Source organism: Mirounga leonina, unplaced genomic scaffold (assembly GCF_011800145.1).
Source record: "Mirounga leonina isolate KUSES-001 unplaced genomic scaffold, KU_Mleo_1.0 Mir_94, whole genome shotgun sequence".
NCBI lineage: Eukaryota > Metazoa > Chordata > Mammalia > Carnivora > Phocidae > Mirounga > Mirounga leonina.
In genome coordinates this window covers 28,351,640-28,367,301 of record NW_023270855.1, presented here as the reverse complement: position 1 = coordinate 28,367,301, position 15,662 = coordinate 28,351,640, and the positions used below count along the sequence as shown (strand labels likewise).

The following is a 15,662-nucleotide window of genomic DNA, read 5'->3' as shown; positions in this document are numbered from 1 at the left end:
TGTGGATGGAAATGTACTTCCATTCGTTCACTATGGTTTAGAGCTGCGCAGTCTAATACGATAGCAATAGCAACGTGGCTACTGGACAGTTGAAATGTGGGTGATATAAATTAGGATGGGCTATAGATATAAAATTCACACCAGGGCGCCTGGGTGGCTCAGTTGGTTAAGCGACTGCCTTCGGCTCAGGTCATGATCCTGGAGTCCCTGGATCGAGTCCCGCATCGGGCTCCCTGCTCGGCAGGGAGTCTGCTTCTCCCTCTGACCCTCCCCCCTCATGCTCTCTCTCTATCTCATTCTCTCTCTCAAATAAATAAATAAAATCTTAAAAAAAAATTTAAAAAAATAAAAAAATAAATTCACACCAGATTTCAAAGACTTCATACAAAAAAAGTAAAATGTCTTATTAATAATCTTACCTATTCGGTTTTATTCTATAAATACATATACTGTCTTCATATAACTAATTACACCAGTTTCTTTTTGCTTTTTTTTTTTTAATGGGACTACTAAGAAACTTAAAATTATGTATATGAATCACATTTCTGGCTCACCTTCTATTGGACAGCACCGTCTCAGGGTTCCCTCCCCAGAATGGGGTCTTAGAGCCCTTTCCCAACTTCAGCCATCCTCTGCCCTGCTTCTGTCACCTGAGCCATAAATTTAAACTTAAATACAAGGTAATTTTGAAGAAAACCCTGTACCACTACTGGATACAGAAATCCAGCATTATTTGTCATAATTAGGAGATAAACATAGAAACGAATCAGTGGAGAGTAAGGAGTAGTGTATTGCAGCCAAATACCATTGCTGTGTGAAGCCTCTGAGCCTGGGGCCAATTTCCTCTGATAAATGGGTGTTAAATATTTTTAAATAGATGTTAGCGACAGATTAGCACCCAGCTGAGACTTTCTTCTTTAGTTGTCAGACTGAAAGACAATTGTGAAGAAAAATGCCTTTCTCCCAGCGTTAGGAAGCCCCACGTTATTTATTTCTATGTCTGTGTTCCCACAATAAGGAGGTAACTCAAACTTAAGAAAGTGTGGACCTGATGGAAAAGTCATTCACTAAACATGGAGCCCTTTGCCCTGCATTCAAATCTCAATACTTGTGATGACGGGGACACATCACTTAACTTCCCTGAATCTGTAAAATGGGTATAATTATCTTCACCCTCTTGCAGTTATTGTGAACATCAAATGATCTTCTGCAACATCATGTTAACAACTGAAGACATTCTCCAGAAGTCAGAGGTCACTAGTGTTCATCCTTCACATGAAATAATGAAATAAACCTGTGAGCGGACAAGAAGTTATTCCATCCAGACACTGCTGAGCTCTTCTCTCTTCCAACACAGGTCCCAAGCTCTGTCCCGAGCTGAGCTTCTATCTTGCTGTTTGATGCTGTGTATCCTGATTCCCAGCTTCATTCCGGGATTCCTGAAAGCTGACTTAGCAAAGCAAATCCAGTTACACTGAGGGTGAGGGTAACTCATTGGGCTGCCCTGTTTCTGGTACAGACTGTTGGCATAAGTGTCAGCCACAGAATAAATAGCAAAGCCATCGAGGAGGCAGATAATAATGTCACAGGAGTTGAAATACTGAGAATATTTGCTAATAGATAGAAATAGGAGAATTGACTATTTTACCAATATCCAGGGTGCTACTATCGGGGGAGGTAGGTTTACCTGCTTCTAAAAGATTTCCATCACCAAAGATGATTCCCTCTCATAACCCAGAGTGATCCAGGACAAGCATCAGTAATATATTAAATTACATTCTAATGTGAAAATGAGCTTGCTAACAGCAAATTAGGAGAAGTGGGGGCAACCAAACACACCCAGCAAACAAACTGGAAACAAAGCACCCAGCCAGCCGTAAGCCTTGCTGCTCCCTCGGCCGAGGAGGCTGTATTTTTGGATCACTGAGCACATACTTAGAACATACTGCAGACACAGAACCAGGCAGCGTGGCAGTGTCCTCTCTATCCAGGGTGTCACAGAGAGACCACCAGCCCAGAGCATATTTTATAAACCACTTAATGAACCATAAGCAAATCCACTTATCCTTCTCGGCTACAGTTTTGTTTTTTTTTTTTTTTAATCTGTAATATGGGCCTAATAACCTCCTCTGACTACTTTTTGGGGTTTTATGGGGACCACAGAGATCCCAAGTGTGAGGGTTTTTTGGAAGCATGAAGGCACTCTAATGGCAGCCTGCCCACTCTATGAGAACAAAGAACACAAGCAAAGCCAGCAGAAGATACCTTCAAAGGGTTAATTATGCACGTGATAACCTAGATGTAAATGTTAGATTCACCTCTTGAGTTTGTTCCCTGCACACTATTTCTTTTAGATAGACATGGGGAAGCAGCATTTGTAAACACCAGGTCCTTGTCTGCACCATCAGAAGAAAATCCCCTCTCAAGTGGGAGGAATTTACCCCTCCTGATACAGCAGATGGTGTAGCTGGGCCCTTAACATAGCATTAAGTAACATGACTGAGGAACTTATTCCACATTCTAGTTAACTTCAGGTCTTCTGGTTAGGTCATGCTAGTATTTCTTTAATATCCCTCTAACACTTGTTAATCTCCCTTTTAACAAAGATCCTAGATTCTAAAGCCTTGTGCAAACATCCCCAGCTAGAATTTAAGGTATTCTGTTTTCACTGTGGAGCACTTATGTTTGCAATTCCCACCTATCCATGGCAAGTTGTCTTGGTTTGATATTACAGTACACATATAATTTCCTTCTGAGATGACCTCACTTATATAAAAAGGGTAATTTGCTTTAAATGAAAGATGAAACAATAACATGAGAGAATGTGGATAAAATCAAAATTGTTTGGTGGTACCAAAATGACTAAAATTTAGAGAACACCAGCTAAGGTAATTATTTACATAAACACACCAAAGAGCATCTTTTCCCCCAGCTTTTCAGAAAGCGCATGATACATAATCAAGCCAGGTATTAATTATAAGGAAAGTATTCACCCTGTCACTGCTTCAGTTTTCTCATAAGAAAAGCAGGGCTAACGTCAAGTACCTATGTCGTAAGGTTAATGATGTCTGTAAGTGCTGAGCAGAGTGCCTGGCGAACACGGGTCACGGCAGCTATGGTTGAGGCTCCGGAGACAACTTCTAGTTCGGGACAGCTTCTGATGGACGCCCTGCCCCTCCCCATCTTGCTCTGTGCCAGGACCTGACTGCATGGATCACGGCAGTGGGCAACCTGCCCGCTGGGTTCCAGCTGGGTTTGGCTAATGGGAGCCTCAACAGGAGATTGGAAGGGAGAAATGTAGGGTCAAGGATTTGCTCCCACACGGCACTCTCTGCAAGTGGCCTCTAACTCAGGCTAAATGCCGAAGCCAAAAATTAAAAAAGTTCAGGCTAATATATTCTTTATCTAGAACTTTTTACATAATCTCCTCATCTTCACACTTTGCTTAGTTGTGGAAACGTGGCACTTTGAGACTACTTTCTGGAACCCTTTGCTGCAAAACTCAATTCTAATGACATTTATTATTTGGTCTAATTATAAATCCTGATGCTATTGTAAGGACAAACAGAGCCATCTGAAGTTCTGTCAGTCAATGTCTTGATTACATTGCCACATTATTTTTATTTGGTCTAATTTAAAATAAGGTATGTTTAAAAATACATAAGCTTAGGGGCCCCTGGATGACACAGTTAGTTAAGCATCTGACTCCTGGTTTTGGTTGGGATCCCGATCTCAGGATCATGAGATGGAGCCCCGCATCCCGCTCAGGGCGGGGGTGAGGGGTCTGCTTGGGATGCTCTCTCCCTCTCCCTCTGTCCCTCCCGCTCATGCTCTCTCTCTCTAAAATAAATAAATTTTTTTTAAAAAAATACATAAGCTTACATAAAACAAAATAAAAGTCATCTTTAATCCTACAACCACCACTTGGTAAACTCTTACACATGTTATATACGTAAATGTAAATATCTTATCAAAATTGGGACCATTTTGTGTATTTCTCCCTTCCTTCATTCTTTGACTAACTGTTGATGGCAACTCTTGTGCCAAGACTCAGCAATGAGCAAAGTAGACAGTTCCTGCCCTCATGGAGCTGACATCTTACTGGGAGAAACAGGCAAACAAACAAACAAAATGTATTTTCACTTCTCAAAACCATCTTGTGAGACAGATACTGTTATTGTTCCATTTTACAGTGAACTAAACTGCAACATCAAGTTGTCTAGCAAACTGCCCAAGAACACAGTTAGTGAGTAGCAGGGTCAGGATTCAGCCCCAGGTCTATCTGATGAGAGACTCTGAGCTGTTAACCTAGTGCAGAAGATACTCTAATATGATATATTGCTGTCTCTTTGCAAAATGGTACTGGGGTAAATGTTTAGATGTTCTACCAAATATAATGTGTTTACTTACCCTCAAGGACACAGATCCTTGACTTCAATCATGAAGTTTGTTTATGGAAAATGACTCGTTACTATATGTCATATCTAAATTAAGCAGGACTTCAAGTCCAACTTTGGAGCTTTTTAGTGTACTTGTTTTATTTTTTTATTTGTTTTAAATAAGAAGATCAGTATTCCTTAAAGTGGACATGAGGGAAAGTATAGACTAGTCAAGCTCACAGGTACCAGAAGCAGCTGACCAGGCTGACATTCCTGACTCCACCACTGGCTAATTCCTTACTCTGAGCAGTTTTACTGAACCCCTTTAGTACCTCAGTTTCCCCAACTGTTAAATGGGGACTGGATTAGCATCTGTTTCACAGTGCTGTTGTCAGGATTAAATGAGTTAATTCATGTAAACTTGGGAAAATACTGCACATATAAAAAGTGCTCCATAAATGTTAGGCATTTTTATTTTATTTTATTATGTTATGTTAATCACCATACATTACATCATTAGTTTTTGATGTAGTGTTCCATGATTCATTGTTTGTGTGTAATACCCAGTGCCCCATTCAATAGGTACCCTCTTTAATACTCATCACCAGGCTAACCCATCCTTCTACCCCCCTCCCCTCCAGAACCCTTAGTTTGTTTCTCAGAATCCATAGTCTCTCATGGTTCGTCTCCCCCTCCGATTTCCCCCCTTCATTTTTCCCTTCCTATTATCTTCTTTTCTTTTTAACATATAATGTATTATTTGTTTCAGAGGTACAAGTCTGTGATTCAACAGTCTTACACAATTCACAGTGCTCACCATAGCCCATACCCTCCCAATGTCTATCACCCAGCCACCCCAATCCCTCCCACCCCCACCACTCCAGCAACCCTCAGTTTGTTTCCTGAGGTTGAGAATTCCTCATATCAGTGAGATCATATAGGCATTCTTACTATTATTAAAAGTCTAAAAGTTTTGATAGTATTTTCTCCAATTTCCAATGGAGAGGTCTTCACATGACTCTGTTCTTGTTTCCCCACCCTAACACCATTTTCTCAAGTCTACTTTTAATTATGATGAGCATAAATAATGACAGCTACTGTCTCATAATTGGAACGATAGGGTGTCTAGAGCCCCTGAAAAATATGCAACAGCAAGAAAGCAGAGTCCATATTTTGCATTTTCTTAGTTCCCTCATAGGACTGTGCTCAGTACCTGGCACATTACTCAAAAATGACTGTTTGAATGAAAGCATGCATGAATGAACAAGGTACCAGATTGAACATGAACCTAAATTTGTCTTTGACAGAGTCAACCTGTCTTATTTATTTGTAACCATTCCTCCAGTTTGTAATTCAGACTCAAAACACTTGAGTCTCTTGATTCCAAATGTTCTTATTGATTGCTGTAGATATTGTGTTTGTTTGTCTGTTTATACCACCATTCATTCCAGAAACAACTTAAGATAGCTTACAAGGATATATGAAACACAAGTCACACCTAACAAATACCATCCACAACAGCATCCTTACAATGTAGGAGTTCCCTCAGTGTCGATCCTGGGATTTGATGAAAAATAATTCAGTCATGTCATGAGGGAAAACTCACCAGAACAAGTCAGATGTGCCATGCCTTTGGGTGCGAAAGAGACACAGGGCAAGTTTTCTACATGACAGGATTATCATTCAGAATAAAAAAAAGAAATCTTTCTGTTCGTTATAGCAAACGTACTCTTTTCCTTTCCAGGTCAGTGTTTTTCATATACTAGATAAGCAGGATGCAACATTTTTTTGTAGTCAGGCATAAATAAGTAAATCTGAAAACCTGTCCTATGTTGGAACACGGTCTGCTTCCAGCTTGGACAGTGACTCCCAACCCCCACCCCCTCTGAGTCATGAGGGAGGATATGAGAAGTAGCCCAGATGCTCAGAATGTCTCTTTAAAATATTCACCCTCTTACATTGTAGAGATGTTGTTTCATGTGAAAAAAGAAGCTTCTTTCCCCTGTAATCATAGCAGATCCTTTTCTAAGTCAGACAGATCTGGATTTGAATTCTAGCTCTGCCCCTTTCTATATGTTACCTTATATCTCTGGGCCTTGATTTCCTCATCTTTAAAATGGGTATTAAAAATATTGTCTAACATGATATTTGTAAGGATAATATTATATAAAATCTCTTGCCCATAAAAAAGCACTCAAAACATTATGGCTGTTAATACCTCCCACTTAACACTGTCCCAAGCATACACTAGATGACACACAGGTTTGTTAAATGAAAAAAAAGAATGAGCGAATGAATGAATATTGCTATCTAGGAGTCTTTAGCAATCGACAAATCTCTCTGTTCACAGTCATCAGCACAGGGTGGCTAAGATCGTGGGCTTAGGGGTTGGCTTGTCAGGTTTGAGTGCTGACGCCATCACTGATTATCTGTGGGCATCTAGACAAGCCGCTCGATCATCCCCTGTCCCAGTTTTGTCAATTGTGACTGGGACAGTGATAGGAACTTCCTCACAGGGATGTTGTAGGAACAATTAGAGGAGGGCTATAAGTACCTAGTATCATTCCTGGAACACAGCATGCATTCAATAAATATTACCATTGTTTATTTTATACAAATATAAATATAATGTCACAGAACTTTATTTATTTTTCAACTTCTCCCTGGTTCCAGTGCTCTGGGATCTAGGAATTTTCCAAAAGGCAAGTCGCATAGTTGCATAAAGTAACCAATTCGTTTCTAAACTTCACACTCCTTTTACTGTTTTATCTTTCTGTTTCTGTAGGACTTCGTCGTCACCGTAGTCTTTTCATTCTTGTGGTTGGTGGGTTCATCAGCTTGGGCGAAAGGACTGTCTGATGTCAAGGTCGCGACGGATCCCAAGGAAGTCTTGTTACTGATGTCAGCTTGCAAACAGCCGTCCAACAAATGCATGGCGGTCCACAGCCCTGTAATGTCCAGCTTAAACACTTCCGTGGTATGTTTTCACCTATACTTTACCTCCCAAATCTTTGTTTGCCATTCAAGTAATAGGAAAAGCATCTCAGAAGTCATCTTGGAGATTTCTGCCTCCAAAACTAGGCCAATGTAAGAGGCGATATTTCACTCCCTGTGCAAGATGATCCCCTAGTCTTCAAGTTTTCTATTGTCAGAACCCATGGGCTTTAATGCTGCCAATTAAGGAGTCTTAGTAAGAACCCAGCAGGTATTGGCAACCGCTGCTTGGATGACAGTCAAGTCAAAATTCTAAGCCAGAAGCAGATATAAAATCTGAACTTTAAGGCTGAAGCCTGCCAGAAGTTAAAAGGAATATTTGATGGCAGAGAGGTTTCCTGGGAAGAAAACATTGTTCAAGCCACACATAGCTAGAATACATCCAGTTGATTGTCTGGAGAAAAAACACGCAGACCTGGTAGGATGCGGGAAGAATTGCACAGTATAAAAAATACTTATAATAGTTACAGTAATTTTTTTTATCTCCTCCATGTTCCCGGTTTAATTGCCTGGTAACTTTGGAAAAGGGGAACTATATTAGTTGAACAAAATCAAATATTATCAAATGTATATCTCTCACAGGAAGACAGAAAATCTGACAAATAGCAGGGCAGCTAAATTGGATGCTTGTGTTATTTTAAAGAAACTGCATCTAAGAAAGGCAGAAGCTATAATGGCAGCAAAAAGCAGTCGTTACGGAAGAATAGAAGACCTGACTGTGTTTGCAGAAGGAAAAACATTCTTTAGCAATCCCTAAAAATAATTATCTTGGCTTCAAGTTTAGCTTATGTTTTACAGCTTTCTGAAATTTAATCTGAGAAGGCATTTAAGACGGGGGAAAGGGTTGCTAATCATTTCCTGATGATTTGACGGTGGATCCTGCCTTGGTGAGAGAGGAAACATGGGATGAAAGTGTATCCGAGGGTCTCACCATCATCTTTGCTCATTTCTGGCCACACCTGCTGCTGAATGCATGGAAATATATTCTCCTGCTTCTGCAGTTTCTTTCTAGGCAGTGCTGAATGAAGGTTATTATAATCTGGATCTCAAACTCTAAGAGAACAAAGAGAAAAATCACCCAATGTGTTTGTCCAATTACTAATCAATCTTCTAATACATTATGACATCCTGCATGGTCTATTTAATTCTACCTCTGATGTCTCTAACAAGTTTTAGACTAGGCGATGGGAATTTTGAATGAGAAACAATGTGAGGTGTCTCCTAAAATCAAAAAGAGGTATTTGCCTTTCTCTGCCTGACTGATTTCACTTAGCATAATACCCTCTAGGTCCATCCATGTTGTGTGTCAATTATACTCAAATAAAAAAAGAAAAGAAAATATCCACTAAATTTTATACATACATACATACATGTATATTTTTAAATAAAATACGTAATTAAAATTTTTTTTAAAAAAATCAAAAAGAGAGGGGCGCCTTGGTGGCTCAGTTGGTTAGGTGTCTGCCTTTGGCTCAGGTCATGATCCTGGGGTCCTGGGATCGAGTCCTGCATCAGGCTCCCTGCTCAGCAGGGGAGTCTGCTTCTCCCTCTGCCTCCCTTCCCACTCGTGCTCTCTCTCTCTCTCTCTCAAATAAATAAAATCTTAACAAAATAAATTTTTAAAAAATCAAAAAGAGAAATGATGGAAACCAAATAGCATGTTCTGTGAGAGAGGACAGTTCTGGATCTACAACAGTTAAGGGTCCTAGTGACAGAAAATTCAATTCAAGGAGCTAAAGCAAAACAATCTGCCTATCCCTAACATCTGTTCTCTGCACCCCCTTTTGCACCAATGCCTGTATGTGCTGGAACGTTTGGGTTGCAAGTAACAGAAACTGACCCTGACTAACCTCATCAGGAAAAAAAAATATCTTTGGAAAGGTAAGAAGTAGCTCAGAAAATTAATGAAATCTGATGAAACAGGCTCTACCAAAAGCAGCATCTAGAGCTGGACCAAGGTTCCAGATGTCAGATACCAGGGCATACCTGACCTTCCATACTCCTCTCCTGATTTAAAGTTCCAGCACAGAGCTCACGCCACTTGACTGCAACTGGGCTTTTCGAGGTAAACAAAATTTCTATTACCAAAAGCAAAGGGAAAGAATATTTATCTGCCAAAACGCAGTGATTTTTTTTTTCCATTACAAACTCATTTGGCTTCAAATCCTATTGAGCTAGCTTTTCACAAAAAGTAAAAGTAATTAGAAAGACACCAGAAATGTGTCTTCTAAGGGCCGAACCCCGGGGCCAGAACTGGAAGACTGGCAGGAAACTAGGCAGTTCGCATTGTTCATCCCTCATCTCTCTCTTTCTGAATGTCTATTATATAATTGTCTCTTTTCCGATGCATTTTTTCTTTTTCCTGTTTACACAAGGGAAGATAGCCACCCCACGGTTTCTGAGTTTGTATTTCTTTTTATCTTTTTAAAAAGATTTATTTATTAATTTGAGAGAGAGAGAGAGTAGGGGAGGGGCAGAGGGAGAGAGAGAGAAAGAATCTCAAGCAGACTCTGGCTAAGCACCTAGCCCTATGCGGGGCTCAATCTCACAACCTGAGATCATGCCCCCAGCCAAAACCAAGAGTCGGACACTTAACCAACTGAACCTCCCAGGCGCCCCTGTTTCTTTTTAAAGGAACATCTTGAATTGAACTAAAAATCACTCAGGTCTAATCCCACATTTCTGGCAGAGAGAATCTCATTAGCTCATCTTGGGCCAGGTGTCCACCTTGGCTGGGGGTTGGGGGAATTGTGCAGAGAAAATATGGCTCACAGAACCAAACCAACTTGCCTACTAGGCAAGTCTAGTAGGCTTTGGAGGAGGAGCCAGACACACCACAAGGGGTGACCTCTACAAGTAACTGGTTCAGCAATAGCGATGGTATTTCTACCTGGGTAACAAATTTACTTTCTCCAAAGCATTTTGGCATCTGTGATTTCACACTCACACAAATAGGCAGGGAGCTATCCAGATATTTCAAATGCAGGTAGCTGCGGGGAAGGGATTTGCATAAGACATCCCAAGTGGTGACAGCAATGCCAGACTAGAGCCAAAGTCCCCGAATGCTGTTGCCACTTGAAACAGTTAAGGGCATAGCTTTGGAGTTAGTCTGCCAGGGTTTGAATCCTGGCCCCACCGCTCAATAATTGACTGCCCTTGGGCAAATTCATTAAGGTCCCTAATCCTTAGTTTCATTATTTGAAGTGGGGCTATTATCAACCAGACCTCACAAGACTGTTGATTCAGTGAGATAATAGATGATAAATACTTAGCCCAGTGCTCAGCATAGGGCAGATGTTCAGTAAGTGTCAACCAAAAGCTGCCTCTATAATACCTTCATTTTCCTAAATGTCATATCGCGTTAGAGCCCAAAAAACAGGGTAGGGGAAAAGAATGTTGTTGTTGTTTTTTCTCTCAACTTTTCTTGCAAAGGTTCCCTGAGCATAACTGTTCTCTCCATAATTTCTACTTCTGCTTCTCCAGCTTCATCATAGGCAATCTTGACACATCTTCTCGGCTAATCTAGATCTCATCTCCTCATTCTTTCTCACACTATGCACGTTTTCTTTCGGTCTCTCCTTCCGTTGTCCCCACATCTGAGCTTGAATCAAAATCCTTACTCCAACTTCAGTTGCAACAAAATGGCAAGAAAAGATGAAAGGGCCCATGACCCCCGACAACGGGCCAGCCAGGAGTCTGCAATATCAGTGTGATGACAATGGAATAAGACATCGCTACTCCTGACACATGCCCATGGGGACACCCTTTGTATGTTCTCACTTTTAAGTTGCATTTCCCTGATTTCTGTGTTCTTCTTGAGCATACCTTTCCTAGAAACTAAGTAGCAGCAAGCAAAAGGGAGAAATCAAGGAATAAGAAACATAAAATGACAGCTCTGGGCAGAGCCCTCTCTTCATGTCTGAAAATATTCCTTGATAATTTTTTTCTACTCATATATTGACATATACTTACAAAGATACAATTTAACCAAGATCTCCCTTTGATGGAAAATATCCTAGTTACTGTACACACAGATGAAAGATCCTGCATGTATATTACAGTGTTATCGGTGATTACCTAATTCATTTTGATCACACAACTGTTATCCTGTGAGTACCTTATTTATGCTTTGTATCTCCCTTAGCAAGGAGCCTGGAGCATGGCATAAAACAATGTTAAACAAACGTCAGTTAACATTAAAGGAAAAAAAGAGGGTAGAATGGGAGAGAAGGAAGAAGGGATAAACCAGTCTTTTGGATCAGGTGAGGGCCTAAATACTGCTTGGGCTGCCGACATCCCCTATCGTCAAAGTCCCACGTCAGCTTATGCTGTAGCCAAAGAGCCAACTGAATACAATTCATGGAAATACTGGGGAAAGTATTCAGAGCATAGCTTACCAGTCAGTAAGCATTTTCTAATGTGTCCAACACCATCTAGCTGCTTTACACATGTTCTCTTTAATCCTTACAACTGTCACCCAAGGAAGGAATAATTGTTTTCATTCCATAGAAGGGGGGGTGGCAAAAGAAGCTGAGTTCCAGAGGCTAACTGCCTTGTCCAAGGTCATAGAGCAAGAAGGTGCAGAGTTTAGGCCACCCTGATTTCAAAACCCATGGGATGACTCCCAAGTTGACATTCAAGTAGTGTGCCCTGATCCACCTGCTGCTAAAATACTCAAATACTTTGGTGAAAAGCCCCTGCTCCAAGGCCCCAAGGCGCCTCATCTTGACTACACTAGCCCCCCACTCCCACCCACAGGGCACTCAGGACCACCTTACCATCCAGCAACAAAAGGATAAATTCTGGCCCAGCAGAGGACTTCCAGCACCCAAATTCCAGAGCTATGGCAGTGGCCCAAGTCCATTTTGATTGGTGATTGTCACGCTGGAGTGGCTACTAAATGTACTTTAATGTCATCACAGCTTTATATCATACTGTTGTCTGTCTCCAGTAGGGGGCTGTTAAAATCCACTGCCTGTGGTTAGTTTCCAGGTCAACCAATGCCCCCGGGGGAAAGGTGTGGAACAGCTGTTCTGTTTGGGGCCTCTTGCACCAGTGAACAGTGCTGCTTCCATCAAACCCTCAGGGCCTGGGGAGGCAACACCTGATCCTCTGATTCACCAACAACACCCTTTTGGAGTGTAAGAGGAATTTCTATAGGAAAGCCTCACATCCAGTTCTTGGGAAAACATCGCCTACTTCTCTGACATCTGCATTTCACTCGTCTGGTTTCAACATTCATTTCTGAATGTGAGAGGCACAGAAAGTTCAACTATTCAAAGTCACAGCCTCTGTGTGCACTAACATTCGTGTGCTCACCTGCATGCCACCTGTACGAATGCTTACTCCATACTTCTATCTTGAAGTTGACTCATTTTTCATAGCATTACAAGACCTGGAAGAGTAGGATCTCTAGCCATAATGGGAAGGTAACCTTGTAAATTAATGCACTATCATTAAAATGAGAGTTCTCAACTCTGTATCCCCCAAAGACCTCTTACACAATGAGGAATCCCTCACTTGGGGAGACAGTAACGCTTCAGTAAGGACTCAAATGATGGAGTCAGACAGAACAGGGCTTGACCCTTATGTACTACTTAGCAAGTCATGTGACCTTGAACAAGATTCGTGTCTTGAACCTCAGTTTTCACATCTTTAACATGGGTATAATAATAGCACCTTCTTCTCAGGCTGAATGAATCCATACACACTAAGCCCTTTATACAGTGCCCAACGTGTAGGAAGCATTCAATTAAAAGTCAGATATTCTAAAGGAAATAGCAGATCCAAATGAAAAATTGGAAGAGATCTCAATCTTGAATGGAAAGTAGCCTTACATTGTATCATGAAGGATTTTTCTGAAGTTGAGATTTTTCTTGCGTTTCTGTCTCTCAACTCACTTGCTCTGATTCTCCTTTAGGTCTTTGGGTTCTTGAACTTTATCCTCTGGGCTGGAAACATCTGGTTTGTTTTCAAGGAGACCGGCTGGCATTCCTCAGGACAGAGGTATCTTTCAGACCCGATGGAGAAGCACTCAAGCAGCTATAACCACGGCGGCTACAACCAAGACAGCTATGGGTCAAGTGGTGGGTATGGGCAGCAGGCGAGCTTGGGGCCGTCCTCCGATGAGTTTGGCCAACAGTCCAGTGGCCCAGCTTCTTTTACCAATCAGATTTAACAGGTAGTATTTGCATTCTTCTGGAGAAAGCTTCACCACCTTCCTTTCTAGTAGCAGAAGAATTTTATAAGAGTTCCAATCAATTATTAATGCAGAGGGTGTTGAATGTAAATCAGAGATCTGGAGTCTCATTAAGGCAGAAAAGCCTGGGTTGTGATAAATGGTACTTAGGAGACGACATGAGGAGATACATTATTCATCATAGAAGCTTAATTGGAGAGTACCTTGTTATATACACAGATACTTTTATGATTGTTATGTAGGTGTGTTGAGATAGTAAAAGCATTTTGTAGCTTAAAGTCTCTAGTATGTATTATGCATAAAGTAAATTATATAGCACTGAGTTTCCCGATGCGTTTTGATGCGAAAGATGTTTTAATGATTTCTATAAGATAATTTGGTGTATCACACGTGCATGTGTTATGTGTTTGGTTGTAGACCCTGTAGGACTGTGAGTCTCTAAGTATTTGTTTCAGACAATTATGCTGTTTTTTTTTTTTTACTTGAGAATCAATCAGTGTTCATATGATTTAGTGCATGAATAAGCATTTTCTCACTAAATGAATATTTGAACTGTATTTATGAAAATTTTCCAGTTTGCACCATGAATTTGTTAAATGGACATTTAAAGAAATATATTCATTACTTTGTATAGTTGCAAATTTGTCCCTTTGGCTTTACCCAATTCTGAATGCACTGTAACTAAGGTTTGGGACTTTTTTTCTCTCCTATTAGTCGATATTTCAGTGTTATATATGGTAACTGCCCAATATTTATTCTATTTACTTAGTTAAATATTTACATTCTTGTAACTTTCTATGGTGTTTTGTGGCTCTTATTCTACCGACTATGAACAATAGGCCCAATAACTGTTCGTGTTTATGGAATGTTGTTTTCTTAGAATAATAGAGATGCAGATATCGGACACCATAGTCAGAAGTATTGTGCCGACATATTAATTTATAAAGGATGTTCTGTAGAATCTACGCTACCAGCTAAACTTTTAAATCCTATTTATTTGTAAAGTTAATATGTTCCTAGATCCAATTATTAAAAATTCTCCAGTCACGGCTTAACCTACTAATTACTAATTCTGATTTGAGTGTTACCCATAAATTAGAAATGACTTCCGTGAGCAACTCTGATCCCAAAAAGGTTCTCATGAAATATTCCTCAGAATTTTTTCATTATCAAGAAAATACCAATCTTCACTTCTTTGTTTTAACTCAATTGCAACATCAAGGCCCAACAGTGAGGGCAAACCGTGCATCTGTATTTCCAGATAAAAGTTGTTATCGATGTACAAACTCTGTGATCTGTGTTGCTGAAAGCATTTTAGCACAAAACAGCTGTGTTTCTTAGATGATATCTGTAACCACTTTCTGGATCCCGTTGGATAAATCTGTATTGTGATATCTATTTGACCTTAATAAAGTTATTGCTTACAGCCCTGGCTGGATAGTGCAGAATTGCAATAGAACCTGGTTAGTTTTAGCAATGGATTTAACAATACCTTTATACAAGGTATAAATGCGCAATGTTTCCAATCTCTCCCCTGCCCTTGTTTCCAAGCCCAGGGTTGTTCGTTCCTTGCTTCTCCCATTTTAGGACCCCCTCTGCACCCACTGCCATGCAAAGCACTGGGGATGTAAGAATAAGAAAAAACAGAAACATGCCTCCCCTTGAAGCTTCTACTCTATTGGAAGAGGCAGACATTAAAATAATCACGCCCCACTTAACGCTGTGTGCAACATGGAGAGACAGAGAAGTCCATGAGAACATTTATCCAAGGGACTTGAGCTAGTTAGGGGGAGGGGAGCTTCAGACTAGAGGCCTGCCCCTGCTTTCACACGGACAGAGTAGCAGGGAAGAAGAGAATCCCAGGCAGCCTTGCAAAGCTCTCAGATGGCGGGAGGCAGGATGGCTAGGTCTGGTTGCCTGAGTACAGTGAGCGAGGGGGGCTTTGTCAGAGGCGGGCTGCTGGTGGACCTGTGGCAAGAGGGTTGGGGGGGTTGCTGCTAGGCAGCCACAAGTGGGAATCCTGTCTTTATCCCAGAGAAGTTAAGGGAACTCCCTAGTGGATTTTAAGCGGAGGAGGGACACAATGAGAT

The 15,662-nt window shown here is 40.9% G+C and overlaps 1 protein-coding gene across 1 annotated transcript in view; it reads left to right on the top strand.

Annotated features, from left to right (window-relative positions):
• The window catches only part of SYNPR (synaptoporin), a 114,571-nt gene extending 100,937 nt beyond the window's left edge, over positions 1 to 13,634 (top strand). Inside the window, exons 4-5 of the mRNA XM_034997421.1 lie at positions 7,165 to 7,356; positions 13,294 to 13,634. Of these exons, the coding sequence (XP_034853312.1) occupies positions 7,165 to 7,356; positions 13,294 to 13,551 (450 nt within the window). The 3' untranslated portion in view covers positions 13,552 to 13,634. The remainder of the gene's footprint in view (positions 1 to 7,164; positions 7,357 to 13,293) is intronic.
• Positions 13,635 to 15,662: the final 2,028 nt, after the last annotated feature.